The sequence below is a fragment of the Ictidomys tridecemlineatus genome, chromosome 1, assembly GCF_052094955.1.
Source record: "Ictidomys tridecemlineatus isolate mIctTri1 chromosome 1, mIctTri1.hap1, whole genome shotgun sequence".
NCBI classification, from domain to species: domain Eukaryota; kingdom Metazoa; phylum Chordata; class Mammalia; order Rodentia; family Sciuridae; genus Ictidomys; species Ictidomys tridecemlineatus.
In genome coordinates this window covers 185,984,401-186,012,178 of record NC_135477.1, presented here as the reverse complement: position 1 = coordinate 186,012,178, position 27,778 = coordinate 185,984,401, and the positions used below count along the sequence as shown (strand labels likewise).

General features: G+C 44.1%; 1 protein-coding gene across 1 annotated transcript; it reads left to right on the top strand.

Moving 5' to 3' along the window:
* The first annotated feature begins 596 nt into the window (after window positions 1-596).
* On the top strand, window positions 597-26,713 carry LOC144367232 (butyrophilin subfamily 1 member A1-like). The gene is made up of 9 exons (XM_078022841.1): window positions 597-694; window positions 737-930; window positions 1,550-1,640; window positions 5,021-5,301; window positions 18,373-18,393; window positions 19,936-19,956; window positions 24,993-25,019; window positions 25,637-25,782; window positions 26,219-26,713. The coding sequence occupies exons 1-9, from the start codon at window positions 597-599 to the stop codon at window positions 26,711-26,713; spliced, it is 1,374 nt and encodes a 457-aa protein (XP_077878967.1).
* Window positions 26,714-27,778: the final 1,065 nt, after the last annotated feature.

Genomic DNA, 27,778 nt, shown 5'->3' with positions numbered 1-27,778 from the left:
CTTAGATATAAGCTGTGGCAATGTCTTAGACTGTTTTTGTAAAGATACTCTCATGCCTGTTTTCTAAAATGCAATAACATTGTATATAGTGTTCCCTTTATTCATCACACAAAATCATGGCATTTAGTTGTTTCACAGTACACATCATTGTATGTACTATGTATTGTATATTGAGTAATCCAAGGTTTAAACAGAGACCTTCAGATTGCTGGTGGTAGAACACTCTCTGAGCCTGGGTCATGACAATTGGGGACAATTCCCTCATGCATTCATTGACTCAGTTTATGCCAATGTAAAATGAGAACCACACTGTAACTTTGTAGGTTCTGTTATACCAAAATTGATGCACATGGATTTGAATTCAGTTCTTAGCCCCTGGGAAAGCACACCTGAAGGACCAGGTCTTTGCACCCACCCTCACATCCCATGTTACCTCCTGAACTCACCTTGCCTTCCAGCGTCCCCTGCTCACTAGCCGGCCATGGCTCGGTGTGTCCATGAGCTGATCTGCTGCTCTCATCACACAGTCGCAGCCCTGCCTGCCAGCCCTTGTCCATGATGCTTTATCTTCCTGATTTCCAGGACAATTCCATGTGATGGGACCTCAGTCACCAGTCATCGCAGTGGTGGGAGCAGGGGCCGAGTTCCCCTGCAACCTCAGCCCCTCCACAGATGCCCAGCACATGGAAGTCAGGTAGTTCCATGGCAACCATTTGGGCCTGGTGCACTACTACAGGGACTCCAAAGACTATCTGGAGCAGCAGCAGCCAGAGTATCATGGGAGGACTGAGCTCCTGAGGGAGAACATCACCAGAGGGCAGGTGGCCCTGAGGATCCACCCCATCTGCCCTACAGATGAAGGGGACTACAGGTGTTTATTTGTGAGCTCCACATACCACAATGAAGCACGGTTCCACGTGGAGGTCACAGGTGAGCCTGTCAAACAGAAGCTCTGATTGAGTTTTTATTGATATTCTGTTTTATCAAGAGCCAGATTGATGCCATCGTGTATGAACAGAGTTGGGCAAAGCTACACACATGCTAGATATGATGCCAAGAAAGGTAGAGATGTGAGGCTCTATTTTTGTCTTTCTTACGTTTTAATAGGAATCTATTTGCATCTCTGCATGGTCAACATAATTCCAGAGAGGGAAGTGGAGGGATTCTAGCATGCCTTGTTTCTGATGGGTCCCAGAAGCCCACAGCTTGGGCTTTCAAACCCCACAAGGAGCGAGATATATAGAGAGAGACTCCACAACCCACCATCAGGCCTGAGTTCAGTGTACCTCACTTCTATTCACATCCAGCACAATCCTGGGTGGTCTAATGTGGTGCTGCCCACCCTTGCCTTCTGGTTTACTTGGGTCCTGCATAAGTTCATGCCTTTCTGTATTGCTCCTGCTCAGATATGAACCCCAGGAAAGTATCTGTCCTGCCAGGTGAAGGAGGAAGTAAGGGTCCAGCTTCAGTGAGAGGCTGAGCCTGGATTAGCCCCCTTCACACACATCTTAAGGCCTCAGAAAGAGTTTCTGTATCTCCCTCCTCATAGGGGACCTCATGAGAAACCAGCCGCCACCATCAGAGGGCGTTGAGCCTACTGAGCTTCTGAAGCCAGGGCAGGTTGGACCTGCTCATCTCCTGTATCAAACAGGGGGCAGCCCCGATGCTCCACTCCCACATCTTCCCCAAGTCAGGGCAAGTGCAGCTGAGCTTTCTACTCAAGCACAAAGAGCAGGTAGAATGCTGAGGAAAACGAGGTGGAACTCATGCCAGCCTCCCCTAGGGCACTGTTGGCATGGAGCACTAGCTATAGCAATGAGCTCCACTGGGCTCCTTATCATGCTCTGGGTCCCCACTGTGCCCAAAGCAGGTTACTGACTTCGTCATGTTCTCTGTGTGTGGAGTGCTTGGTATTTCAGTGGGTATAGAGTGTAGGATGCATCTTTCATAGCACGCGCATGGTGAAGCCAGAATTCATGAAAGGCCAGGCCTTCCCAAATAATCACAGGCGTTCAGGGCTGTCACAGTATAAATACTGGAGTAGTAAGTGACAAAATGTGTTTCTAAATATGAGATACTTCTCCAAAGAAAGGCTTCTCTGCTGCCTACTTGAGGCAGCGACCCTTGGCACACCTCCAGGCAGGCTGCAGTTTCCCTCATGTCCTGGTGATGACAGTGGGAACCACCACTCTGAGAACCTGCTGTTCTCTTTACTTAAGCCAGGAAAATGAAATAGCCTGTTTCTTCACCTCCTCCCAGTGAGCATGTCCTTTAGCCTGTCTAGACCAGGTGTTCTGGGTTGAGCCTCTGGGTCACACCCACTGGACTCCACACCATGCAGCGTGGTGGTGGCTGCTGCGCCAGGTTAGGAGGCCTCACCAGAGCCCAGCTCCAGGTGAACTGCAGGTCCTTGGATTGAGCCTGTGGCCCTCTTCTCCAGAAGGCCTCAGTGTCCTGTGGTGGTCTAAGTTGTGTAGTTTCTGGCCCACATGTCTTCACCTGCTCCTCCCTCCTAGAGGAGTAAAGTTTGGTTCAAGGTCAGAAATCAGTGCCTGCTGGAGATGTCATCCATTTGGGCAGCCCCAGTGTACTGTGTGTCTTAGAGAAAAGGTTCTCCCACACCTTGAGTTTAGTGAGACCCCACGCGGTCCCCCATCTTTAACCATCAGTGGGTGCTGCAGGTGCAAATCTTTGCAGAACCCCAGCCTTCAGTGAATTATGAAGCTGAGTTCTTAAAGCCAAGGCTCATCTCTATCCCACTCCCCAGCCAGCTTCACAGGAGCACAGATCCATGGACTAACATCTTGGGGGAGCCACAGGCAGATATTGAAATTCTCCTCTAGGAGAGAGGAAATACCACTTAAAGCCTTGGTGTCAAGTCATATCCTCAGTCTCTTTGCACTAGCAAAAACCATGGGTTTCCCCCCAGGATGGTCTCAGAGTTAATATCTCAGATTCTCAAAATAGGTAACACAGGGGACAGTGGCCTGACTAAGAGCACCACCTTACTCTCTTATCCCCAGAAAATCTGGCACCTTGTTGCCATGTTTCTATAAAGTTCTGCTAACTGAGCTCTGTATTTTTAGAATATACGAAACACAAGCCCATCTTTATTGAACTCATGAGCACACAGCCAGTGATGAGACACAGAGGGACATGTTTTCAAGTGGAAGGGCCAAGAGGGACAAGTGGAAACTACCCTCTGTTTCTTCACTGAGCAGCCCTGTATGCTGAGCTGTATGTTCTTATTATAGAGCCCCAGCTACTCCCTGGCTTCTCCAGCCCCTGCGCTGAGAGTGTCACCCATGTCCTAGGGAAAGGGAGCTGCTGTCTGGAGAGCTGAAGCCACTGGCTCTGCTGTGCTGCTCCATGTCAGCACAGGAAATGGGGCCGCTGGGCTGAGCAGGTGTTCCCCACTGCTTCTCAAAGCCCTCAGCTTCTAAAATGACCCTTTCCTGTTCAGACACTGAGGTCCCTGCTGTGCAGGACACCATGGGCTTGAACATTCAATCTTCACTCCAGATGCTTGTTTAGGGCCCAATTAGCAAGGCCTCAGAGGGTGAAATGAGAGGGTCATCAATAGACTCTCAGGGCTTCCATTAACAACTCACCACAAATGAGTTTGCTTGAAACAACAGAAGTTGTTTATTTATCTAGATTTATTTACATTTCTGGAGGCCTTCAGTTCAAATCGAGGAGTTGGAGAGCCAGGCCCCAAGGCCCCTGGGGAGAGCTTCCCTCTCTGATCCAGCTTTTGGCAACCCAGCTGTCCCTGGGCTTGTAGCTTCACCACCCAATCTCGAACTCCACATCTGCATGGCTAATGTCCCTGTGTCCCTGGGTCTTTTTTCTCTTGTTAAAAAGTTGGCAGTCATATGGGATCAGGACCCACCGTAATCCAACTCAACCTAGTCTTTACCAATTATCTGAAAAGATCCTGTTACCAAAGAATGTCACATTCACAAGTATTAGGGTGAGGACTTGACCATGTCTTTATAGGAAACTGAACTCAACCCACAACGGGCGGGTTGACCCCAGGTACATTTGTTTGTATCTTATCATTTATGTTAGCGAAGATTGAGATTATTCACTAACCTGCAAACGAGTGTCCTATAGCAGAGCTTCCTACCTCAAGTGCAGGGGTGTTGGGCACAGGTCTGCCGCAGCAGCTGACCTGTGAGGTTGCACAGTCCATGTTGACCTTGCACCCACCATGGCATGGACTCCTTCTTCACTACCAGGGATGATTCCCAGTCTCCCTGCACTGCAGCCCCAGGAAAGAGGAAGGGGCAGGAGGCAGGGGCACTTCTCCTTAGAAACAGAGTCCACAGCATGTGCAGTTGCCACTCAGCCCCTGTGGGAAGCTCCAGGCCACACCTAGCTCCAATGGGGCTGGGGCATGTGGTCTCCTGGGTGGCCACTGCCACTGCTTACCTTACCCAGGTCTGCATGGTCCAGAGTGGCGGCTGCTGGGTGCAAACTGCTTTTCACATTTAAACCTAATTGACACTAAGTGACAGGCAAGTCCATGCCACAGTTCAGCCAGCCTGTGCAGCCTGTGCAGCAAGGGATGGCCACGCTGATGGAGGGCCCCGACCATGTCCAGGAACATAGTGGTGAGCTCCTCTGAGAAGGGCCAGGATGAAAGCCTGGAGGCCAGATGTGGGACTCCCGCTGAGTCCTCATCACCACCAAGGGCAGCTGCACAGGCTGCTCCTGGATTGATAACAAGTTTGGTGTCCAGTTTTCCAAATAACCAGATAAAATGATTAGTATGGCTTCAAAGGGTGGAGAGGAAAAATAAAAAGGATGATAGGGACTCGTATGTTAAATGTTGACATGGGTGATTTACTTTATTCCCCCTAAAGTCTTTTGTGGTCAGTATTTATTCATTCATTGATTGATTGATTAGTTTTAGTCCCACTCCCAGTTTACAAAGATGACCAGCAGACGTAAGTTCACACCACTTGAAATGGCTCAGAACTTGAAGAAGCTGTGTCTGCCTCTCTTCACTTTCCAGGCTCGGGTCAACCCCTCATATTCATGTTGAAACTGACGATGCCGACGGCCTGAAGCTGACCTGCACATCCACAGGGTGGTATCCAGAGCCCGAGGTGCACTGGGAGGACTCTCTGGAGCAGCACCTGACCCCAGCCTCAGAAACCAGGACCACAGATAGAGATGGCTTGTTTGGAGTGCAAAACTCCATCATGGTGGACAAGAGCTTGAGTGCAAATGTGTCCTGCTTCATAAGGAACCCCATCCTCAGCTCTCAGAAGGGAGTGTGTGTCTGCTTAGCAGGTCAGTGCCCTCCATGTCACATTCTTGAGATCTGGCCATTGAGAGAGAGGGTGTGAGTAGCAAAGGCTCACCACGGACAACCCAGAAGGATGCAGCCATTCACCAGTTTGCAACTCCTCCTACCCAGGGAGCTAGGAAAACATGTCTTCTGTCCTGTTTTATAATTCTCTCCATGTCAAAGAAATGCCATTGGTTTATTTTACAAGAATATGAATGCCTGCCTGTGCAAAAGCATTCAGAGAGTAAGGGAGAATTGTAGGACACTGCCAGTGCTCTCCTCTGATCATCCAGCCCACTGCCCAGGGAAACCACTGCCAACAAGTGCAGTGCAGTTGACATTGATGAATTGAGGGGTTCCTCTCCATATCGCTTTCCAGCTTTGCAGATTTGGGTGAGACTAACTTTCCTGTTCCCAGTGCCCAATTGTTAGGGAGCAGGAATGAGAGAGTCTCCCCATAGAGTGTTATGAGGTTAGCTGATACAGTCATGCCACTGGCACAAAAAGACCCCACAGGCTCTACAGTGACTCCCACAGTGACTGTGCAGGCATGAAGTCTGCTCAGATGGTTCAGTGCACAGTCCTTTAATAGGAAATGTCTGGATTTGAGGTCTATAAGTCTGCAAAAGGTGCTCCTAACACCCTATCTGTTTTGGCTCCTGCAGGGTCACCTTTTGCTACCTCCTCTCTGCCCACCTGCAGGTCCACAGCAGGGATCTGGACATTCACCCTCCTGTTCCATTCTCCTCCCTGTACTCAGCTGGGTGCCACACCTGCATGCTCAGACATTAGCATTGTCCCCTCTGGGAAGCCATGCCTGAGGTATTTGTACCAAGTTTCCCACTCACGGTGTGTGACTTTGGTCATGCACTTCATTGTGGGAGGGTAAGCCCCTGAAGACACTGGGCTTATTTCATATTTCTCCTCCTTATTCCTCTTTCATATTCCTCCTTCTTAGAACAGTACTAAGGAAGGACTTTGGGTCAATATTCTTTTGTGCCTTAGTCTGGGAAGTCACATTTGTTTGAAAAGTTGGAATCATGAAGAAGACAAGCACTAATGTCAGAGGAGTAAATTATTTTTTTAAAAAAGTATTAATCTTAATAACATAAGCTCAGAGGAGAGCAAAAGGATGGAACCTCCTGCTCAGAACTATACAGTGGAGAAAGGAATAAACATTTAACAGGAAATGATTAGCTGGGATTAGAGCAACAAAAATTATAGTAATACAGAATTTTTGAAAATGAAAATGTAGAAGATAAAATAGAAGAAGAATATAGTTCTTCATATTTATGTTGGAAGCAATTACTATATAAGTTATAATTTCCCAATTGATTCATTTCTAAGCCTTTTGCTAAGATTTTTGGATCAAGGTAATCCATCAACAATAGTGTCCTAAGGCCTATTTTGAACCAATCTTATTAAGTAAAAGTTGTTGGCAGTAAAGGTCCCCTATGTAAGGTATGACAGGTGACATCGATATGCACATGCATTGTGAAGCATTGCCTTAATCAAGCTAATTAACATTCATCAACTCACATATTTATTATATTTGGTGTGTAGTTAGTGATGTACTCTCTTACAGAATTCCAAGTATACAGTGCTTTATAGTTAAATATAGTCCTTCAATGAGTGGCCTTGATGCCTCTCTTGAACCAACCCATTGTTAAAATATTTGCCCAATAGTCACTTTGACCTGCTGGCCATGGCCATTCCAGAAGAGGCCCTGAGAGGAAGTAGAATTCTGTTTCTAGAATCTTGAACAGGAAACCTATTTGCCAAACCATCACAACCCCTCCTTGATCCTAGAGAAGCTCCCAGGACTCCTCTGTATTGTTACTAGGATCACAAATACATATATGTAAAAGTTAATTGCATAGAGAGGCCTTGTGACAAAGTCCCTTAGGGATGACCTAGTAGAGGGGGGAGAAGTGGATAGAAGGAGAAACATGGTGCTTTTGAAGATATTACTTATTAAAACATAATTACAAGTCACAAACACAGAGATGCTAATGTAAGTTAAATAATAATGGAAAGGTGGTCAATGGGGAAGAAGTCAGAAAGAAGGAATTGGTCTGGGTGTTCTGTTGTCCACTAGAGTTACGATAGATAATGATGAAGTAGACCACGGTTTTAAAAAGCTAGCAGAAAGGTTTTTGTATGTTTTCACCAAGAAGAAATACTATTTGAAGAGAGATGAATGTTAACCCAATTTGAACACTAAACACTGCATATGTGTATCAAAACTTCATATGGCACCCCATAGATATGTAGAATTTTGTGTTGATTTTAAGAAATGTTCTTAGTACATAGGTGGCTGAAGAATTGATTTTGTATCTTCACTGTGTTTAAAATTTCTTACAATTTTTAAAATAAATCCTTTGTGTCTCCATACCTCTGGAGTCGCAGGGCAGCAGGAGTCTCTTCAGGGTCCCTGATTCCTCAGGATTATCAGGAGAAGGGCCTGGACTGGGAAACTGGGCCCTTCCTGACAGTATCCCCAGAAGGACACGTGGTCCAGGGACCCTGAGAGAGTGTCCTGATTTGCAGAGGGATTGTTCCCCAGCTCCTGCACCTGGATGGTGGTGCTGGAAGTGCTTGTCTCTGTCCTGGTCCTCGCTGCATCCATCTGTGCTGTGTTCCTGCTTGCTAGGAAAGACAAAGGTGAGTGGGGACAGACTGAAAGACTGGTGTGGAAGGTTTGCAAGAAAGTCAGGAGTGGATGAGGGGTAGTCTTCAGAATTAAAACTGAGAAAGAATAACCTGAACAGGAAACAGAATTCACCTTCTCCTTCTGGCCTGCGTCTTTCTCAGATGACAGGTTTCCTGGCTGAGGCAACCACCTCGTCACGAGAAGTATGAGTGTGTCTGTGGGATTGTTTTCAGATCCGTCACTTAAATAGTTGCATTCAAAAACTAGAACCTCCTATGGATGTGTCTGTCTGTTTGTCTATTTATCTGTCTCTCCATCCAAAGATGGCCAAAGGCTGTGGCGTTTTCTCTTAGCAGAACCCCTTGGTCAGCTTTAGGGCATCTTCTCCTGTCCTCAGAATGCCAGTGTTTTCTAACTTTGAAAGGTGCATGCTGGATCAGGCTCAGGTGACTCCTCTGGGAACAGTCATGGGATTTTGACAGATTTAAACTACATTCAGGAGAGGGCTGCATTCGCCTGTCTACATTTTCCCAGTCTCCAAAGAAAGCATCTCCTGAGAGAATTCATTTCCATGCCCCGATTCTCACTCCAGGTGGGAAGTGCTGGGATTGAAGCCAGCTGTTGGAAACCTGGGTAGCCCAGGGAACTGTGCAGGATGGGAACCAACTGCTCATCTGTGGGCAGTGAAGGAAAAACACTTCTCAGAAAGAATCACTCCCAGGAGGGCTGGAAGAAGAGCTGAGGCCTTGCCTGCCTTGCCTTCCAGCATGTCCCCCAGTTTGTTGGAAGGTTTCCCTCCATCAGCATCAATGCCAGTGCTGTCCAGACCCTGACCAGCCCTCCTGTAGGACCAGGATGTGGCTGGCTTAGACCCCTCTATTGACGGATGCTCACCCCATTGCAGTATCCTGAAGAGCCAGCTGCACGATTTACTTCCCCTACTCCTGCAAAGGGAGTACTCATACAGGGTGGACAGAAACCAGGGTGGGAAGAGATGCCTGCCCTGTGCACGTGCTGCTCTTGGGCCCCAGTCCCTGCAAGGGACATTTGACAGAGCCCTGCCCAGAGTGTCACATGGCTTGTCCCAAAACATGATGTTACTAATGTTGTGCAACTTTAGAAGACAGGTTTCTTTTTAATATGGAGAGTTGTTTAAATGAACCAAAAATAGTATTTGGAAGCCAGAAAAGAATCCAATAGAAAAATATAAGAAGAATGTTGGTTATTGATCAAATAATTTGACAACATGTCTGATAATTTGGAAAATTTTTCCAAATGTACTACTTCAATGTCACCAATCATCATTTATTCAAAATATCTCATTCAAATTACGATCTTCACTATTTCCCTTTTTTATTATTTTAATTTGATAATTATATCAGCTTGAACTACAGAAAAATATCAAATAGTGTGTGTGAGTGTGTGTACGTGTCCAATTGTTGGGAGCATATGTCCAAAACAATTGTTTAACTATACTGAATAAGCTCTTATTTTAAGATACATTGTTTTGGATCCACATATGCACTCTTTCAGCTCAAACAAAATTAAACCAAAAAGTGTGTAGAATAGGCTTATCACACTGATTTATCATATAAAGGGGGAAAAGGAATGTATACTCTTATTAAGTTGATTCTACATAAACCAAATTTGAAGAAAGTATAGAAAGTGGTTAAATGTAGAGAGTGTAACTGCATAATATTTGTCTAAATTAAACATTTTTTTTTAGAATGAAAGAGATCCCTGTTAGTATTTATACTAAAAATGAAATAAAATGAGAACAGCCTGGGGTTTCTCAAATTGGTTTCCATCACCTCTCTACTTAGGAAGGACTTCTGGTTTGGGGGGTAGAGTAGCTGGGCACAGGTTTGAGGGAACCCCACAAAGTTTATCTTATTATGTATTCCTTTGATTTGGGAGTCACACATATGCATTACCTATTGAAAACAATCAGAAATAAAACTTAGAAAATGAAAAAGAATGATTTGAGCCAGGTGTGGTGGTGCACGCCTATGGTCCTAGCTTGGCAGGCTAAGGAGGGAGAATGGCTTGACCAACCTGGCAACACTGTGAGACCCTCAAGTCAAAAATGACTGATTTATCAAGAAATGTCTATATTCATGCTGAAATGTGGGCATTTATCGGTTAGCGTGCATTAATTGAGAAGCGTCCACGTGTCAAGGTGTCTGGAGAAGTTAAGGGCACAGGCAACACAGGTGTGACTCCATTTCCCATGGGGAAAGTAAAGTTTCCCACTTTCTAAATTTCCTGGTGTCTGGTGTGAGGTCCAGTTCAGGGATGCTGCAGTGGTTGGGACCGGGTCTGGTTACCACCAGGGCCCATTGTGTTCTGCTTGGTCCCCAGGGTTGTACAACAGAAAAGCTGGGCTAATGGGAGGACCTTAGGTCACTGAGAGTGTGAGGTGGTTCTCATGCCACCTATTGTGGGTCTGGGTCCTCCTCCTCCTTCTGTGTCCTGCACATTGCTAATGGGATTTAAAATGCTGTAGTCTTGGTGAAAAGCAGCCTGGCATTTTCTCTAAAAGCTGTGCACAGAATTATCCTAGGACCAAGCACCCCCCTCAGGTGTGTGCCCACAGAGTCAACAACAGAGGTCACCTGCCCTTGAGCGTCCATGTGACATTACTCACAAGAGCCACAGGCATCAACATCCCAAGCATCCACGGTCATATGAATGGATGAACAAATATGGCATAGATTCAGACACAAAAAACAAGTTCTGTTATATTCTCTAATAGAGATAAACTTTCAAAATACTACATAGAAAAATAAGCCAAACATAAACAGACAAACTGTGTGTGGCTCATTAATATGCAACATTGTCAGATGTGAGTTCCCAGAAGGAGAAAGTGGATTAGGGAACAGCTGGAGCTGGGGTGGAGGCATGGAAGCCTCTGCCTAATGCTTAGGTTCCATTTGGTGTGAAGCAGAGCCTGGGAAGCAGCGGAGGTGAGGAAGGCACATCTGTGGAATAGAGCTGTTGCCACTGGGCCACTCACTTCACAATAGTTAAAGCACCAAAAAGTCTGCACCAGAGCAGGCAAAGCTGCTTTCCTCATAACATTGGGCTTGGAGGTAAAAGCCCTGAACTCCACTCCTGGATTAAAGCGTTGCTTTTTTTTTTTTTTTTTTTCTGTTGCCTTTTTTTTTTTCTGCATCCTGCTTTCTGTAGTTGGGGAAGAGAGGAATGTGGACATTTCTGGGCTGCTTCAACTACAGAAAGGAACTCTGTAGGGACCTGGTATCTAACTGGATCTGCAGAGCTCTTGTGAGCTGAAAGGCAGCTCCCCTAGGCCCCAGTGAGTCTCACCAATCAATCCATCTTTCTTTTCTTTTCTTAGGTCTACTCAAGACAAAGCATGGTGAGTTGGCTTAGTTTTAACTCACAGAACCTCATCCCCCCATTAGGTCTCTGGAACACATTGTCCAGCATCAGAAGGTGTGGGAAGTGGGAGAGCTCAGAAAGTTCCAAGAAACTCAGGCCATCCATGTTAGCAGCAGATCAGAGAAAAGCATGGGTGAGGACGGGCCACCTGCCCAGCTTAACATGCCTGTGTGCACACTTTCAGCAACATCTCCAAGGGGCAGCTGTGCTTTGGCAGTTCCAGAGAACCCAGGCAGAATCACCATACCACACTGCCTAGAAAGCCTTCTATGAAGACCCCATAGAGCATAGGGTCTCCAACTTGGGGGTGCCACAGGTTCAGCTGTTAAAAGTGCAGAGAGCTGAGCCCTATGCCAACTTCTGGTTCAGCAGGTACAGGCTGGTCGTAAAAATGAGGACTCTACAAGCTAATGTGTGATGCTGACACTTCAGAGCCAGGGACCACACTGATGGTTTAGGAAGATATTGAGAAGCATTTAAACATCAGAGTTTAAAGTCGATGTATTAAAATTTGATGTAGGAGAATAGTCCAAGGTTGAGGAGTGGGTCAAATCCAGCAAGAAGACAAGCAGTTACCAAATGTGTCCACACCTGGGTCTTACCTACCTGTGGGCCTTACAAATAGAGAAGAAGATGTAAGAAGGAGAAATAGACTGAGATTTATTTCTGAGAGGAAGACAATTTATTCTGCTTTGATTTTAAAATCAAAAGAGCCATTTTGGAAATTCCAGTTTCACTCACTTGGTCTATTTAGACCAGGTAAGTGCACCTGCTTCATCCCAAGGATTATGATTAAGATGCTACAAGCTGAAGATGAGGACCTTTGGTCCTGCTGCTGTTGCAAAGACGTCCCTGGCAGAGCAGGCTGGCCCTGGGGGAGGCACTAGGCTTACAGGGTAAAGCAGTTCTGAGGGAATTAGAGAGGGGCAGCACTGCCCAGTGTCCTAGTCCAGGGCTCTGGAGGGCAGATGCTGAGCTTGATCAGAAAAGCAGGTCTCCAGGTCTCCAGAGCAGGCAGAGATTCCCAACAGAGTTGAGGTGCAAGAGTGATCTCTGCAGGCCACTTCTCAGGTGAAGAGCCCCTCCAGGTGAGTAAACGTGGGTAACAATCATTGATACTACCTGAGCTTAGAAACACAATGTTGGAGGTAAATCTCCTTTGGGTCTTGACTATTCCTCTACCTCCAACTAGTTAATAATATCAGAGAAATTATCCTTCAGACAGTTTAAAATTATTTAAAAAGAAATGCCTAATGCCTGTGGCAGTGTTTCCCCCAGGGAGCCCCATAACCCAGAGAACTCTCCTGTACCATAACCCATAACTCTCTCCTGTACCACGGTGGGCACCCAGAGAAGGGGTGAGGGAGAGGGTGCTCAGGCAAACCCATCTGACCCATCCCAATCTGACATGGATGGAATCACAAGCCGAGATCATCTGTCTCTGTCAACTGTGACTCTGAGCACAGCCACATCTCTGAGCTCATACACATCAAAAACGTAAATCCCAACTTACACAAGTCATAGACTTTGGTGGCCTGTGGAATAATGAACTGTCAGGATTTTAGACAAGTACCTTTTAACTTGGGCACATATTTGTTTTTAAGATAGGCTCAAGGGACACATGGTGAGTCATTCAAAAATTCCTCTCTGCTAAAGTATTTGGCTACAATTTAAAGGCCAGATGATTTTGAAGGACAGATTTGAGGAAGGAAATATCAATAAATATCAATAGGGAGTTTGGGATTCTTAGTATCCCTAATGAGCTTGATCAAGCATCCCTTTGCTTTGTTGGATTATTATCTCTGTTATTCCTTCCAGGTTGTAAATATGACTTTGATTCTGAGGAATAAAGAAACTGGTTGTAGAAACTGGGAAGAATGCTAAAGGAAATGTTGCAGTAAACCCATAAAATCCTAGAAAAGGGGTCAATCTGAAAACAGCCCTATCCACCATCGAGAGCTCTACCAATGCCTGCTGTTACCACTTTTTATTTCTTGCTCATTATTTTGCTGGTTTTGCTTGCTTACTCCTTTCCCTGGGTTTGAGAAGAAGGAAGGCTCCCTAATTGTATGTGAAGTGCCTTCTTTGCATTTGCCTCTCTGTGCCTGGAGGATCCTCTCTAACCCTCTGGGGTTTAGAATCCTTCTCCATGCCCACACACCAATAATCAAAGAATGATTGCTCTTTATCATCACCAAGTCACACCCTATGAAGTGCTCAAGGACAACAACATCTTTGCAATGCCCAGGATTTCTTCCAGTTGTGGCCCTGGAGACGGACTGGCTGGTCCAGGGCATCCTGACTCTTTCCACTCTTTCCACACCTACTCCTGCCCAGGGCCTGGACCCTGTCCCTGTCCCTTAGTGCTCAGGTCTCACAGAAGAACCAGATGAGTTCTTTGAGGAATATTTACAGGGAGCCCCACAGAAAAGAGCAGAAACCTGAGGCAGGGGTAGACACAGGCCACAGGGCAATGGCCCTCCACAGTGCTTTGCAGTCTCAGAAAACAACCTGGGGATGATGAGGAAACACCATCTCAGCATCTCTTCTGCCTTGTCCTCATTCTTATCTCATATCTGGCTAATCTTTTACAAAGTCATGGCTTAAAAGAATTGAGTCAAGATTGTTTCTCTAGCAAGTCTCCCAGACTTTGATAGCTGTGGACTTACCTTTGTTTATTACTTATCTCATTTCATACAGAACTGCTAATTAAGCAGAAAGGTAAGTACAATTTCTTTACATTTTGGAGGCAAACATATGGTGGAAAAATGTTTGATATATTAAAGTTATGTTACAATTAATTTAGACATAATAATCATCAATTAGTTTAAAGTGTATTTATGTCATTTAGTTATCTGCTGAAATTATCATTGATAATATTATGAATTGTAGTCGCACAGACATTTTAATTTTAAGATTATCACACTGAATCATATTCACTGTGAATATCTCAGCTTATTAAATGATCTTATTTTTTAAGGCCACATAAAGCATAACCCTAATCCTAACCATAACCCTAAACCTGGATGCATATTTTTGGTTGGCCTTTTCTATGATTGTTTCTAGGTGAATACATCAACAAAAAAAAAAACCTGATTAATTTTCACCTTGATTTTTCTTCTAATTCAGTTTTCAATTTCTCCCTTAATATTATTTTTGCTTTATTATGTTGGGACATACTAACCAAATGTATCTGAATCAACTCTCAACTTTTTTAAAGGCTTTTTCCTGATCTTATGTAATAAAATTTTAAAAAAGAAAATATCTGAAATGATTGACCCATTTATCCATATTTTAATGATTTTTCTCACAATATATTTTAATTTATTTTCTTGTCTCTTTCAACCTTGTTACTTTTAGCTTTGTTGAGGTATCAGGACAAATAAAGCTTGCATATATTCCAGCTGTACAAGGTGGTGTATACCTACAGAGCTGTAGTTCTCCCTGCTATTTCAACATGTCATGGCTAATGTTCTTCTCTGTCTCTCCACATGGTTTTGAGTTAAAGTCCATATTAGTCTAGGTGACTCGGTTCTTTCTTAGTTTTACTAGCATGAGACGGTTTCCATCACTTCACTTTGGGTGTATCTGTCCTTATGGTTGAAGCGACTTTCCTGTGGTTTGTGTATGGCTGCGACTTGTTTCCAATTCTTCCAGCCACTCTGTCTTCTAACGAGAGGATTCAACCCCCTTGCACTCAGGCAGTCAATGGCAAAGGGCTTGTTGCTACCATGGGCCTGTTTTCTTACTGGTTTCTCCCTTTTCTCCTCCTAGCATCTGTGATTAAATGATTTTCTCCCACAGTATCCTAACTCCTCACTGTTCAATTTTTGTGCATCTCTTATAAGTTTTGCTTTGTGGTCCCTGTGAGGCTTACAGAAAACTTAGTTTAAACAAACTATTTTAAGCAAACAGGAACTTAACTGACCACAAAGAAATGAACTGGGCAGAATGAAACTCAACATCTTAACTCCATTAACCAACACACCTCTTGAAAGTATATGTCACATTTTTTATCTTTTTATATTATGTGTCCTTTGACCATTTGCTATGGCTATGCCCTTGCTTTTAATCTGTGTTTTGGCTTCATGTTAAGACTATAGATGGATTCCACACATGGTTACCATGTCTTCACACTGTCAACACAGACCTCGGGGTCCCTGGTCACACCCCACTTGGCTGACACATGTAGCTGCAGCCTTTCTCCATCAGCCTCTCCATACATCTCAAGTGTGTTGATTTTTCCTGGTGATCTTTCCTTTGGAGTTATCATTTGCTGGGTCCCCTGCAGAGCTATTCCTGTTTGGGAATAGCCACCTCACTGCTTGTGAGGAAATGTGGCGCCTGGTGCCTCCTACTTCTCCATCTGGCCAATGTCTCTCACTGTCAGCTTTGTCCTTTATAATATTTGCCCTCTTGTAGGTCTTTGGACTTGCTTTTTTCCCATCTGGAACTTGTGTGTCCTTATTTACCTCCAGGTTAGCCCTGCCTTCCCTCCAGGAGAGTGGCAACTCTTTGTTCCCCCTGGGGTAGGACAGAGCCCTCCCCAGGATCCCATTCTCTTGCTTGCCCTGTCACCTTGCATGTTGGTCTGTATAGGTGACAAGGTGGAGCTACCTCTCCTTCACTGCTAGACCTGGTGGCCTGCTGAGTTTCTGGCCCTTGGCTGACATATAACTAACTGTTGAGTAGAAGAATGAATCTTTTTTTTTTTTTGAGGCAGATATCGATTAGCATTTTTTGAATATATAAACATATTTAAGGAGAAATGACATATAATCAATCATTTAATGTTTCTCAAAATCATTTTGTGTCTGGCTGATGAATTTCATGGAATGATTTTTAAAATTCATTTTTAAAGTGATTATTGATTTATATATTTTTTATTCATTCCTTTTAGTTATACATGACGGTAGAGTTTATTTTGACATATTACACATACATGGAGAATAACTGCGCATTCTTGTGGTTGTATATGATGTGGAATTTCACTGGTCATGTGTTCATATATGAACATAGGAAAGTGATGACTGTCTAATTCATTCTACTGCCTTTCCAGTCCTCTCTCCCCTCCCTACAACCCACTAATCATGGCCCACCTCCCACCCCTGCCTACTGTGAGTCAGCAACTGCATATCGGAGAGAAAACTAGGCCTTTTGTTTGGGGGTATTGGCTTCTTTCAATTAGCATGATAGCCTCCAGTTTTATCCATCAAATCAGATAGGATAAGAGAAATATGAAATCCATTCTGTTTATTAGTCTCAGGTTTGAATACTCTGTAACACCTAATTTTTCATATAATCTGTTATTCCTGGCAATTAATATTTTATAGTGACTTGGTCTTACATTGGTATGAGCAATTTGGTACGTGCATTTGACAAGCTTCCTCTGGGCCACAGAGAGTCCCATCTGAACAGTCAGGTCAGGAGCTGCCTAGGAATGTGCCAGCCTATGGGGGACCAGCCAGACTGTACAGGACCTAAGAAGGGAGAAGTGGTGGTTCCAAAGGGAGTCTTTAAGTTGTCCATCTTGCCATAAAGGAACATATAAGACTGACCAGTGGTTTCAAGGGCACAGAGGATTACCTTTAAGTATGTCAACACAGAACCAGGCAGATGAATGGAAGAGTCAGGTGTGGGGTTGCACACCTATAATCTCAGAAGCTCAGGAGACTGGGGCAAGAGGATCTTGAGTTCAAAGCCAGCCTCAGCAAAATCGAGGCACTAAACAAGTCAGTGAGACCACATCTCTAAATAAAATACAAACTAGGGCTGAACATGTGGCTCAGTGGTTACATGCCCCTGATTTCAAGCACCAGTACCCATAAAGAAGAAGAAGAAGTAAGAAGAGGAGGAGGAGGAGGAGGAAGAGATGTCCTCTGCTGAGACAGGGTCCTCCTCTTTCTCTTTTCAAATCTGCGCCTGACCTGTCTTCAGTGCTTTTGTGCTAGTAAACCAGAGGCTTCGAGGAGATGTGAGAAGGTGTCCCCTGGGAGCAGAGTAGGAGGCTGCACTTCCTAGACAAATTATGACCCCAGATCTCTACTAATAAAGGTTCTGGAAGCCTTTCTGAAGGACTTAGAGTGAGATCAAATGAGAGTGATTCCTGCCTAAAGCAAGTGGGTTGTATGTCTTCCTATAGCCAGCAGCAAAGGTGTAAGTGACCATGTGTTATGTGGCCACATTTGGTCAAATGCTTAACTGCTGTTTTGAGAAAACATGAACTAGGCTACTACTAAACAGAGATTATTATTGTGACTCTTCCAAAGAAGCTTCTGAGGATCTGTTTACCCTTGATGTCTGAAATACTCCAAATGTGAGGCAGATGAATGGAAGAGCAGGGAAATTCCAGACACCTTCAACTCTTTATGTAGGAGAATCAGCACAAGGTGGAGACTGAGGTAAGGTCCAGCCTGGAAGACCCCAGGCTTCAGGATGGCTAAAGAGCCAGGACCTTAAAACACTAAGATGTGCATCTGGAAACACTCTTGCTGTTTCTGGAGCTCCCTAAGACATGTTGTTTACGTGGAATGCAAGAGGCATCCTCCTTCTTGGTCCTCAGAATGAAGCAAGCCCTTCTGGAAACACCATCCAGGGCTGGCTCTGCCCTGAGTTATTTTATTTGCTCCTGGTCACTTGACAGGTCTTCTCCTCTTTAATGCTTTGGTGATGAATTGAGTACCTGAAAGTTAGTGGAGGATGTAGAGTTTGTTACTAATTGTTGCCTATTTTCTCAGCAGGAGAACCTCACTCAAAACTTTAAAGCATAAAGGGAAAGTTTTTAATATTCTGTTCCATATAAATTTATTCACAGGTTAAAAAGTGTTTTTCAGTTTGTGTTATGATTTCTTACTCGGGTAATATGAGTTCCTCTCTGTGTCACACACACTAGAACACCCAGCTTTGGTCTCAGGTTCTCTGTTGTCAAATGGAGACCAAATCCTGGGATGGACTGTCTGTAGTTAAGAACAAGAGGAAATTTGTTAATATTGTTTTTTTTGTGCTTTTTCATATATAGAAGAAATAGAACAAGAGAAAGGTAAGTGACATTTATTTTTGACCTATGCAGTAGTTTAACATACACAATTGATATTTGTGATTGTTGCAACAAAACCAAAATCCATTAGCAATTCCTTTAATCACCTAAAAATAATGTTTGGGGACAATTAAACCAATATCATTGTAATTTGAAAGGTCCATATTGAGCATTCATAGAAGGTAGACAGTCCTCTGCAGAAATGGGGGAAGGCGTGGTGTGGGGCTTCAGCCCTTTCACCTCCCTCACGCCCTCCAGTGATGACGAGTGACTCCTCCCACAGCAGGAGGAGTGAGCCCATGGGTCCTGCTGAGGAGGGGCCAGCCAGGCCAAGTTGCTGAAGAGCAGGGACTGGGAGTGAGAGGTGGTGGTGAGGAAGGCGAGGGCTGGCAGCACTGCTGTCCAGAGTGAGGCGGGTGGCCTGTTCAGAGGAAAGGGAAATCAGCCCTGGGACTCTCTTTCCCAAGCCCAGGCAGAAGCAAGCCCAGGCGGCTAGCATGCAGATCTGGTTCCTGGAGAGAATGTTACCTGAACGCTGGCCAAGAATTGAGAGGCCAAACGTATCTGCGCTCAGATGGTGCTGCGCATGTCACATTTTCTTGAGGGCAGAGAATGCATTATACGGTTAGGTGGGAGGTTTTCTGGAAGAAAGCTAAGAAGGAATCCACTCAGAGAAGCTCCAATAAGCAAACAGCCTAAAAGTCAGCCAATTATTTGGTATTCAGTATTTGGTATTAAAATTCACAAATCAGATTTATTCCTGAGCCATTATACAAATCTAACAGTGCCTAATCTATTGAATAAAAACTGTTTCATTGAAGGAAATAAATTCTGTGTGATTTCTGTGATTCCTTTTAATTTATTCATCCATTCATTAATATTGGTTCACATAGGAGATAAATAAGTAGTGATTAGACTTTAATGTGTATTAATGGGATCTGAAATCAGACTGTCCTGTTTAAAATTATATCAGTACTTAAGATTTCCAAGATCTTGCAGAAGTTTTTTAATCCAATTCAGCCACATTTTTCATTTGCAATTTACCTATGATGATGCTATGGAGGTGATATCATTCACACTCAAGATTAAAATTTTGCATATTTAAATAGCTGAACACATATTACAGATAATGTTATTCTTACTACTACCAGAATCATAGCTATTAATTTCCAGAGAAAGCATGATTTTATCTGCTTATCCAAATTCTGAGATCCCATGAAATTAAAATGAATCTATGGCGTCTATTTAATCCTCACTCAATTATTTTTATGAAATAATAAATTAGGTTAAAAATTAGTTTAAATTATCATGTAGGCAACAATGTATCCTGGGCCTGAATATTCTCCTCTCACATGCTCACTGCTCTTTCACTGACAGATTTGGTCTATGGCCCAATATATTCATAAAGTATTTCACTACATTGAGCCTCCCATGACCAGGGATTGTTGACCTGTGCATGGTGATAATGAGTTAAGGGTCATCAGTTAGGTGAATTTGCATTTTCACCTATGTCAGCTAATTTTTTTCCACTTGTTTGTTTTTCAGCTGCACTCCTGGAGAAATGTGGTAAGTTTTAGTTAGCCATTGCATACTGAAACTCACCATTCTGTTTTAGGAAGATAAATCTCTTGAGGTGCTTATGAATATGATGATTTCACCATTATCCAGGAAATGGTCGTGGAAAGGCTGAATTCATGAACCTGGGAGAAGTAGGAATCTAGTCCTTAAATTATGTTGGGTTCCAGAGAGAGAGAGAGTTTCTTTTTTGTCCACTCCAGTGTCCATTGCCCCAAGTCTCTGTAACACTGTTTTGCTCTTCCAAGTCCACATTCCATCCAAATGCAGCCTACCACTGCACACACACACAGCCAAGTACTCTGCCATTGCTCATCCTAGAGCCACAGAATGGCCATTGCCTCTGCAGGGACTGGGCCTGCTCCACTGCCAAGACTCACAGCCCTACTAGAGGAAAGGAGCCATAGGGTCCCAAATGGAAGGGGCTCTGCCTATTCCTAGGGACTGTGAGCCTCAAAACTTACCAAAAATATCCTGCTTCAGGTTGGGATGGCTGTGTGGGTGCTACGCCCAGGGGTGAGGAGCCTGCTCCTGGGCTTGTGCTGGGGCCTATCAACTCTCCCAAAGGGGTGCTTTCCATGCTGCCAACACATAGAGATTTGTGTGAAAGCAAAGAAGCAAGAACAGCATGGTGGGACTGTTTCAAAGCATCCCACGCTGCTGCCTCCCCTTAGGCACAAGACGAAATGCCACCAGGTTTGCCAGGAGGTGTTCACAATGGTTGCAAAGTTGTCTCTGCTTCATCTGACTTTGGAGGGAACTCAGAGGCAGATTCTCTGCCTAGCAAAATCTTCTTCCATAAGGTAAGCTACTAAGTACAGCAGAGCTTCAAATGGGCCTGTGCAAAGAAACCCCTCATTGGATTTAGGATGACTTCAGACACATCCTGTTCTTTAAGCCTTTATTTATTTGTTTGTTTATGTTTTCCAATAATTGTGACCAACTCATTTATACAGGGTAAATTAATACTTGGTTTTAATTTAAAATAAAATCAAATGCATTTTTTTTTTGGTTTTTGTACCAAGGATGGAACCCAGGGGTGCCTAACCATTGAGCAACATCCCCAGTCTTTTCTTTATGTTTTATTTTAAGACAGGCTCTCACCAAGTTTCTTAGGGCCTCCCTAAGTTGCTGAGCCTGGCTTTGAACTTGCTATCCTCTTGCCTCTCCCTCCAAAACCACTGGGACAACAGGTGTGCACCACTGTGTCAGGCTTAAATACATTTTTAAAAGAATGCAAACAAACTGCCCTTGTATAAGGAAAAGAAAAGCATCATGCATGGAAGAAGAAAAGCTCATAACTATAGTTTATGTTACTTAAATTGGTCATATTGTATTAATCTGTTTTATTGAATACCAGAGACTGGTATTTTATATATACTTTGATTTATTTAAAGCACAGATTTACTTCTTACAATGGCCCAAGGTCATGGCACCAGCATCCTGTGAGGTCCAACTTGCTGCATCATTTCTTGGTGGAAGGTGGAAAGGCAGAAGAGTTCATGTGCAGCATAGAGAGGGGAAGGTGCCTCGCCCACTCCTTTATCAGGAACACTCCCAAGAGAACCAGCCCACACCATGATCGTGGTACTAACTCCTTCATGAGGATGGTTCTCCCATTACAGAATTGCCTAGTAATAGTTCTGTCTTCCAACACAGCTGCATAGCAGATTATTTCTTCCACATGCACTTCCAGGGACATTCAGACCACAGCTTTCCATGGGGAAAATTTCTGGTCCCCCACATCTCTGTCATTCTCCCATGAAAAATACATTTATTTCATCTCAATATCCTCAAAGTCCTAATTTTTTTCTATCACCAAAGGAAAAGTCTAAGGACCAGAGTCTCATCTGAATCAGACACAGGGAAGACTCCAGGTGTGAGTCACATGGGGACAATTCTTCTCCAGCCCAGAGCCTGTGAAATCAGCAAGGTTCATGATTTCAAATATAAGGAAAGACATGGGACAGGTATACTTTTTCCACTGTTACTACATAAGAGGGAAAAAGGAACAAAGGAGTAACAGATACCAAGCCTAAAACTTCACAGATAAAATAACATCTAGCTGGGCACAGTGGTGCACACCTGTAATCCTAGCAGTTCAGGAGGCTGAGAAAGGAGGGTTGTGAGTTCAAAGTCAGCCTCAGCAACTTAGCAAGGCATTACGCAACTCAGTGAGACCGTGACTAGAAATAAAATAGAAAATAGGGCTGGTGATGTGGCTCAGTGTTTGATTGCCCCTGACTTCAATTTCTTGTACCAAATAGTAATAATAATAATAATAACAACAACAACAACAACATTAAGATTTAAAGCTGGAAGATAACATAATTTCTATTGCAGATTAATGGCACACATTGATGGGCTTCCTCATGCCATTATCTTCATGTTTCTATTATTGTGCTTTGATTTTATCTGTCCTACCTCTACCCTGGCTACTCCTTCCTTGTCTTCCCCCTCCAGAATACTTCCTCTTCTACTTTCAGTTCATCTTTTTACATACAAGGCATTAAATTCTTTTTTTCTCCACATACTCACCACGATGCTTTGCTCTGTCTCGATCACAGCCATTCTAACTGGGGTGAGATGGTTTCTCGTGGTGGTATCGATCTGCAGTTACTGATGGCTAATGATATTGAATGGTTTTTTATTTTGTTTTTTGTTTTAAAAAATTTGAAAAGGAACTTTGATCATCTACTCTGGAAAGATGCGGGGACCCATGTCCTTAGCCCTGTCTTCAGGTCTGACAAGAACTTTGAGGATTTACAGAAAGGGGACTGAGGTCCAGTGTGAGGAGCTTACACAGCTGGAGGCTTTGCACAGCTGCCAATGCAGGAGGTCTTGGTCAGGTGTGCTCTGCCCATCCTTATCTCAGGCTGGTCTCACAGGGCCTTGTCCAATAAGGAAGTTGCTGTTGCCTGAGCTGGGGAAGGTGGGGTGGACTCCACTCTTCACATGAGGCCCATCCATCATTCCTTTTTCCTGAAATCCAGGATGACTTTGGAGCAAAGAAGGTTGGTGTAAAATACAAGCAGAGAGGTCGAGTCTTTAGGCCCCCTTTTAGCCCCCTCACAGACATTTACAGAACAAAGTGAAGAATCTAAGTCCTTGTCATCATCTTTCCTGTCCTCTGCCCATTCCCCAGTCCTGAGGGACCTCGAGTGTTGGACAGTCTGGTCAGAAGGTTCCTTGTCCCAGTGCTAAACTGGTCTTTAAACAATAGCTGGAACATAAGAGCAAAAATGATCAGAAGTTAAGCCTGAAAGTAGAAGCACGATGATAAATTATAAAGTAGAATACAAGTAAGCCAAAGTCTGAAGTTACCAGTTAAATAAGGCATGCAGGGCTTCTCTCTCCTTTTTGATGGTTCCACAAATATGGGCCACTAAAAATATATAGTTCGGATCATATTTTCTTGTTTTTGTCTAAATACAGGGCCCCTGTCCAAGATATTTGCTTCACCTTCTCTGTGCAGGAGTCTGGTGGTAGGGCTTTGGTGCCTTCTCGGTCACTTGGGGGCTTTACTTAACTTCTGCTAGAGCTTCCACAACTGCACACAGCATCACATTAAGAGGGCTTCTGTCTTCCTCTCAAGTCTCCCTGCATCCCTGTTGTCCGACTTCTCATTCCTCCTCGTGTTATTACATTGTTGAACTTCCCTGCTGAGTGTTCAAGACCAAGTAGGTGACGCCTGTGCTGACCCCTCTCCTTCTACTACTCAGTAAGCTGAGACTTTTCAGTCCTACCCTTAGAAACTTTTGAGAAGCTGGCCCCTTCAGTCTCTTCCTCTACTAGTTGTGTCATCTTCCAGAATGGGTCAAAGTCTTGCTGACCACATGGGGCTTGCCTTGAACTGTTAGGGACATTTCCCTCCCCAAAGACACTCCTCTGCAAAATGATTGTAGATAGCTTCCTGGCCTCCAGGGTCCTCTTGGTCCCCCTGACTGGTAGGGTAGGTGACTCACTCAAGTGGCAAGGCCCTTAGAGAGGGTCCTGGCTGACCTTGTAAAGCAAGACCAAAAATATTTGTTATTTTTTTAGCCTTTATAATCTTACAGATGAGAAATATAAATAATCTTTACTTGTGTATCTGCTGTGATCAAAATAAGAAAAAAATTAAATCCATAATAGAAAAGACTAGGCCACTAGTCATTATTTACAAAAATAAATAATATTCAGGCATTAAAGTATGCTTGTTACTTTCATAGAAATATGAAATAAAGTTTAAAATGAATAGAAAAGATGATGAAATAGCATTATTGGATGGTCTTTTGCTGTTATGAATTAAAATATAATATATAAGTAAAAAGATATTTTAACATTTTGTATCTAACTACTGAAAATGTAATAGGATTCTCTCTCTTTCTCTCTCTCTCTTTCTCTCTCTCTCTCTCTCTCTCTCTCTCTTCCCTCCCTCTTTCTCTCCCTCTCTCCCTTTTTCTCTCTAATAACATGAATACATACTAAACAAAAATAATTGACATGAAGAACCAGTGCATTGCAGTTTCTGACACTAGATCTAAGAAGCAGATTAAGTGACCTCCAGGGCAGATGAGCTCTGGCTCTCTGTGTGCCCTGCATGTGTTCTGGGCAGCCAGTCCAAGTAGTCCTGAGCCCAGAGATGCCCTGTGTGGTCTTAGGCAGCTAGTTTCTTCAAACCCTGAGCTCAGAGATATGTTCTACATATCCAGTAATGCCACACAAGTCATATAAAATTAAAGCTAAGCATCAAATGTCTCAGAATTTTGTAAATTAATATCTTTCTACCTGTTTTATTGGTTTTAGATAAAATTAACAAAGAGCTTGGTAAGTCCTCTGTCTCTATCATAAGGTAAATTATAAATGTGTTCTGTGACCACTTAGAACACTTACCTCTTCCTATTTACTGTTGCAGAAGAAAGAAAACTCCTTGGAGAACAGGGTAAGTGAAGCCAGGATTCCCAATTGATGTGCCATATGCCATTACCTACAACAGCCCTGTCCTTCCCTGTCACCCAGTTAACCTTGAACGTCTTCATCAATTGCAGGTCTGAATAAAATCCGAAAATTTGCAGGTAAGTGCAAAGTGATTACTCTGTGGAGAAGACTGACTTTGTGCTTGCAATGCCATTTGCAGTTCCATCAGTCCCCCTGTGAAAAAAGAGAAGTGTTTTCCCTCCCCATCTCTAGCACACATTTGAACTGTCAACATAATCTGATTTGGGGCTTATGTTCTGTCCAATGAGCACCAATTTGCTGACTGGGAAAGGTTTCATTTTAGAAAAGACCACAGTGCATTAGCTGTGCAAACAGAGGTAGAATGGTGTCACCTGATCTGAAATAACTTTCTAGGTAAGTGAGAAATCAGTCCTCTCTCTGTCCTGACCTCAGCAATTCCACAGCCACAAGACTGTCTAGATCAAGCGGACTGGAGAGATGGGCTGGTTTCCTTTTCTCTCTTCTTCTGAAGTCTCAGAGCTCTCACGCCTCTCAGGTTCTCCTGATCAACCTGCACAAACACCACCATTTCTCCTTTTAGAAAAGGGAATGTGGAGAGGGCTGCCTCTGTGGATCCAGTCCCTGCCACCCCCACCGTGGGTACCCTCTCATCTGTCCGACTGTCAACCTTCCACAAGGAGCTGCCTCTGAACATGCCCTCTCAACTCTCTCCCTTGCCCTCCATTTTGTCCAGAGGCCCCGTTCCTGAAGACAGGCTCTGGTGGGGCCTCCCTCCCTCTGAGTGCTGCCTTTCTGGCTGGGTCCTCTGCCTGCTCACATGCTGCTGCCCACCTCCCGCTGCTTGGGATCTCAGGCACGCTCTGTCTCTCTGCTCTGCATGTAAGAGCCTCCACAGCCACCTCTATCCCTTTGAATCCACCCAGGTGGGCGGGGTAGACTTTGCTTAAATACTGAAGAAATGTCCTGGGATCTATGTCAAGGCCCTAACCATGGTCGTCCCAACCTACACCACTTCCTTTGGAACCTGTGATGAAACACCTCACGTCTGTTGTGGAGATGAAATAGTTCAGGGGTAGTTCACACTGAGTCAGAACCGTTTTGTGTTTGGATGTGGAATGGCCTCATGGGAAATAGCATACGGATCTTGTCCTTACTTATGGAAAGAACCTCAAGTGTGACCTGTTTTTGCCTTGTCTTACAATCTGGATGGTTCTAGTGGAAGTCCTACCATTAATTCTCCTTCCTTCTGCAGAAGACATAATACTGGATAAAGACACTGCTCACCCTTACCTTGCCGTGTCACCTGATGGAAAAGTGTGTGAAATCCGTGACCAAAAAGCAGGATGTGCCCGACAAACCTGAGCGATTTGATATAATGCCAGCTGTGCTGGGTCAGAACCGTTTCTCCAGTGGCAGCCACTACTGGGAGGTGGAAGTAGCAGGGAACAGCAAGTGGACCGTCGGGATCTGTGTGGAGTCAGTGAACTGCAAAGGACAGTACATCTCTGCTAAGACCCAGAGCAGGTTCTGGACCCTGTGCCTGAAAGATGGCACATACAAGGCCCTCTCCATCTCCCACCACGTTCTCCATGTCACAGGGCCCCTCCTGAGGGTGGGCATTTTTCTGCAGTATAAGGAAGGGTTGATCTCATTCTACAATGTGACTGAATGTACCATTCTCCACACTTTCAAAAGCGAGTTCACTGAGCCCCTGAGGCCATACTTCTACCCCGAGCCTGCTGGTGAGAAAAGTACAAATGGCCTTACCATTGTCAAGGTGCCAGCTGCAGACCCCGCTGTCCCTCTCTAGAGCGTAGTGGTTACGTCCTTATGGATCATAATGACAGTCTGGGTCGCCATTCCCAGAGCAGATTGCTGCAAGCCACAAGAAGCCAGGCTCCCTGCAGACATTTGGGAAGACTCAGGATGCCTTCAGGTGTTCCGGCTGCTGTCCCTCTCCCCCTCAATAAATGTGCTTCCTTCCGTCCCCTTCCCTGCAGAAAGACAAAGCTCTGCCATCCTTCTTAGACTCTGAAAGTGCTTCAAGACTGTCCTTGGTAGGTCACTGTCACATTGCCTAATGTGCTTTACCAGCTGACAGACTATTTCTGTATGAGCAGGAAGTGGTGAGGTTTCCCAGACGAGAGACCGACTGTCGTTCACTCTAACAATCGTCACTTTTCTTGAGCAAATATAGCACTGAATGCCACAGAATGGAGTAGAATTGAATCGCCCAGAAGAACACATGCTCTCCAGGCATTTCTGTGCAGCTCTGTGTGTAATCTCAGGGCCTTTAGGTCGCATGATCATGCACTCAGATGCAGGCCATGACGTCTGCCTCCAGCTAAAACCCTTGAGCATCTGCTGTGTTTGTTGCCTGTCAGAAAAGAACAAAGCCTTGCTCACAGAAGAACTAGAAATAACAGAAAATGAGTTTAGAGCAACTTGAACTTGCACACTTTGCTGACTGAAGAATCCATTTGAAGGAACATTTGGTTATTTCTCATAATGTTAAATGTGTTAAATTATTACTATATCCATTGCTGGGTAGTTATTCTAGAGCAATAGACACTATGAACCAAAAATCTTCAAAAAATGTTCTTAGCACCTATATTACAAACAACTGAAAACTAGAAATTAATGTCCTACATGAGAATCTGTAAGTAAACTTAAATCTATTCATAGCCTAAAATAGTGTTTGGCACTGAAAAAAAAATGAGACACTGAAATATGCAATATGTTCATGATTCCCAGATATATTTTGCTAATCAAAAAAAAGGCAAAAAAAGTGCACATCTCCATCTGTATAAAGTTCTTCAGCAGGTAAAATAAATATCTTGTAAAAAGTAAATAGATGGTTTTGGAGGTGACTGAG

Excerpts from the sequence above, each read along its gene's own strand:
- LOC144367232 (XM_078022841.1), top strand. The coding sequence starts at position 597 with ATGGGACCTCAGTCACCAGTCATCGCAGTGGTGGGAGCAGGGGCCGAG. Across the intron at positions 931-1,549 it reads GTTCCACGTGGAGGTCACAG|GGGACCTCATGAGAAACCAG; the intron begins GTGAGCCTGTCA and ends CCCTCCTCATAG. Across the intron at positions 5,302-18,372 it reads AGTGTGTGTCTGCTTAGCAG|AAGAAATAGAACAAGAGAAA; the intron begins GTCAGTGCCCTC and ends TTTCATATATAG.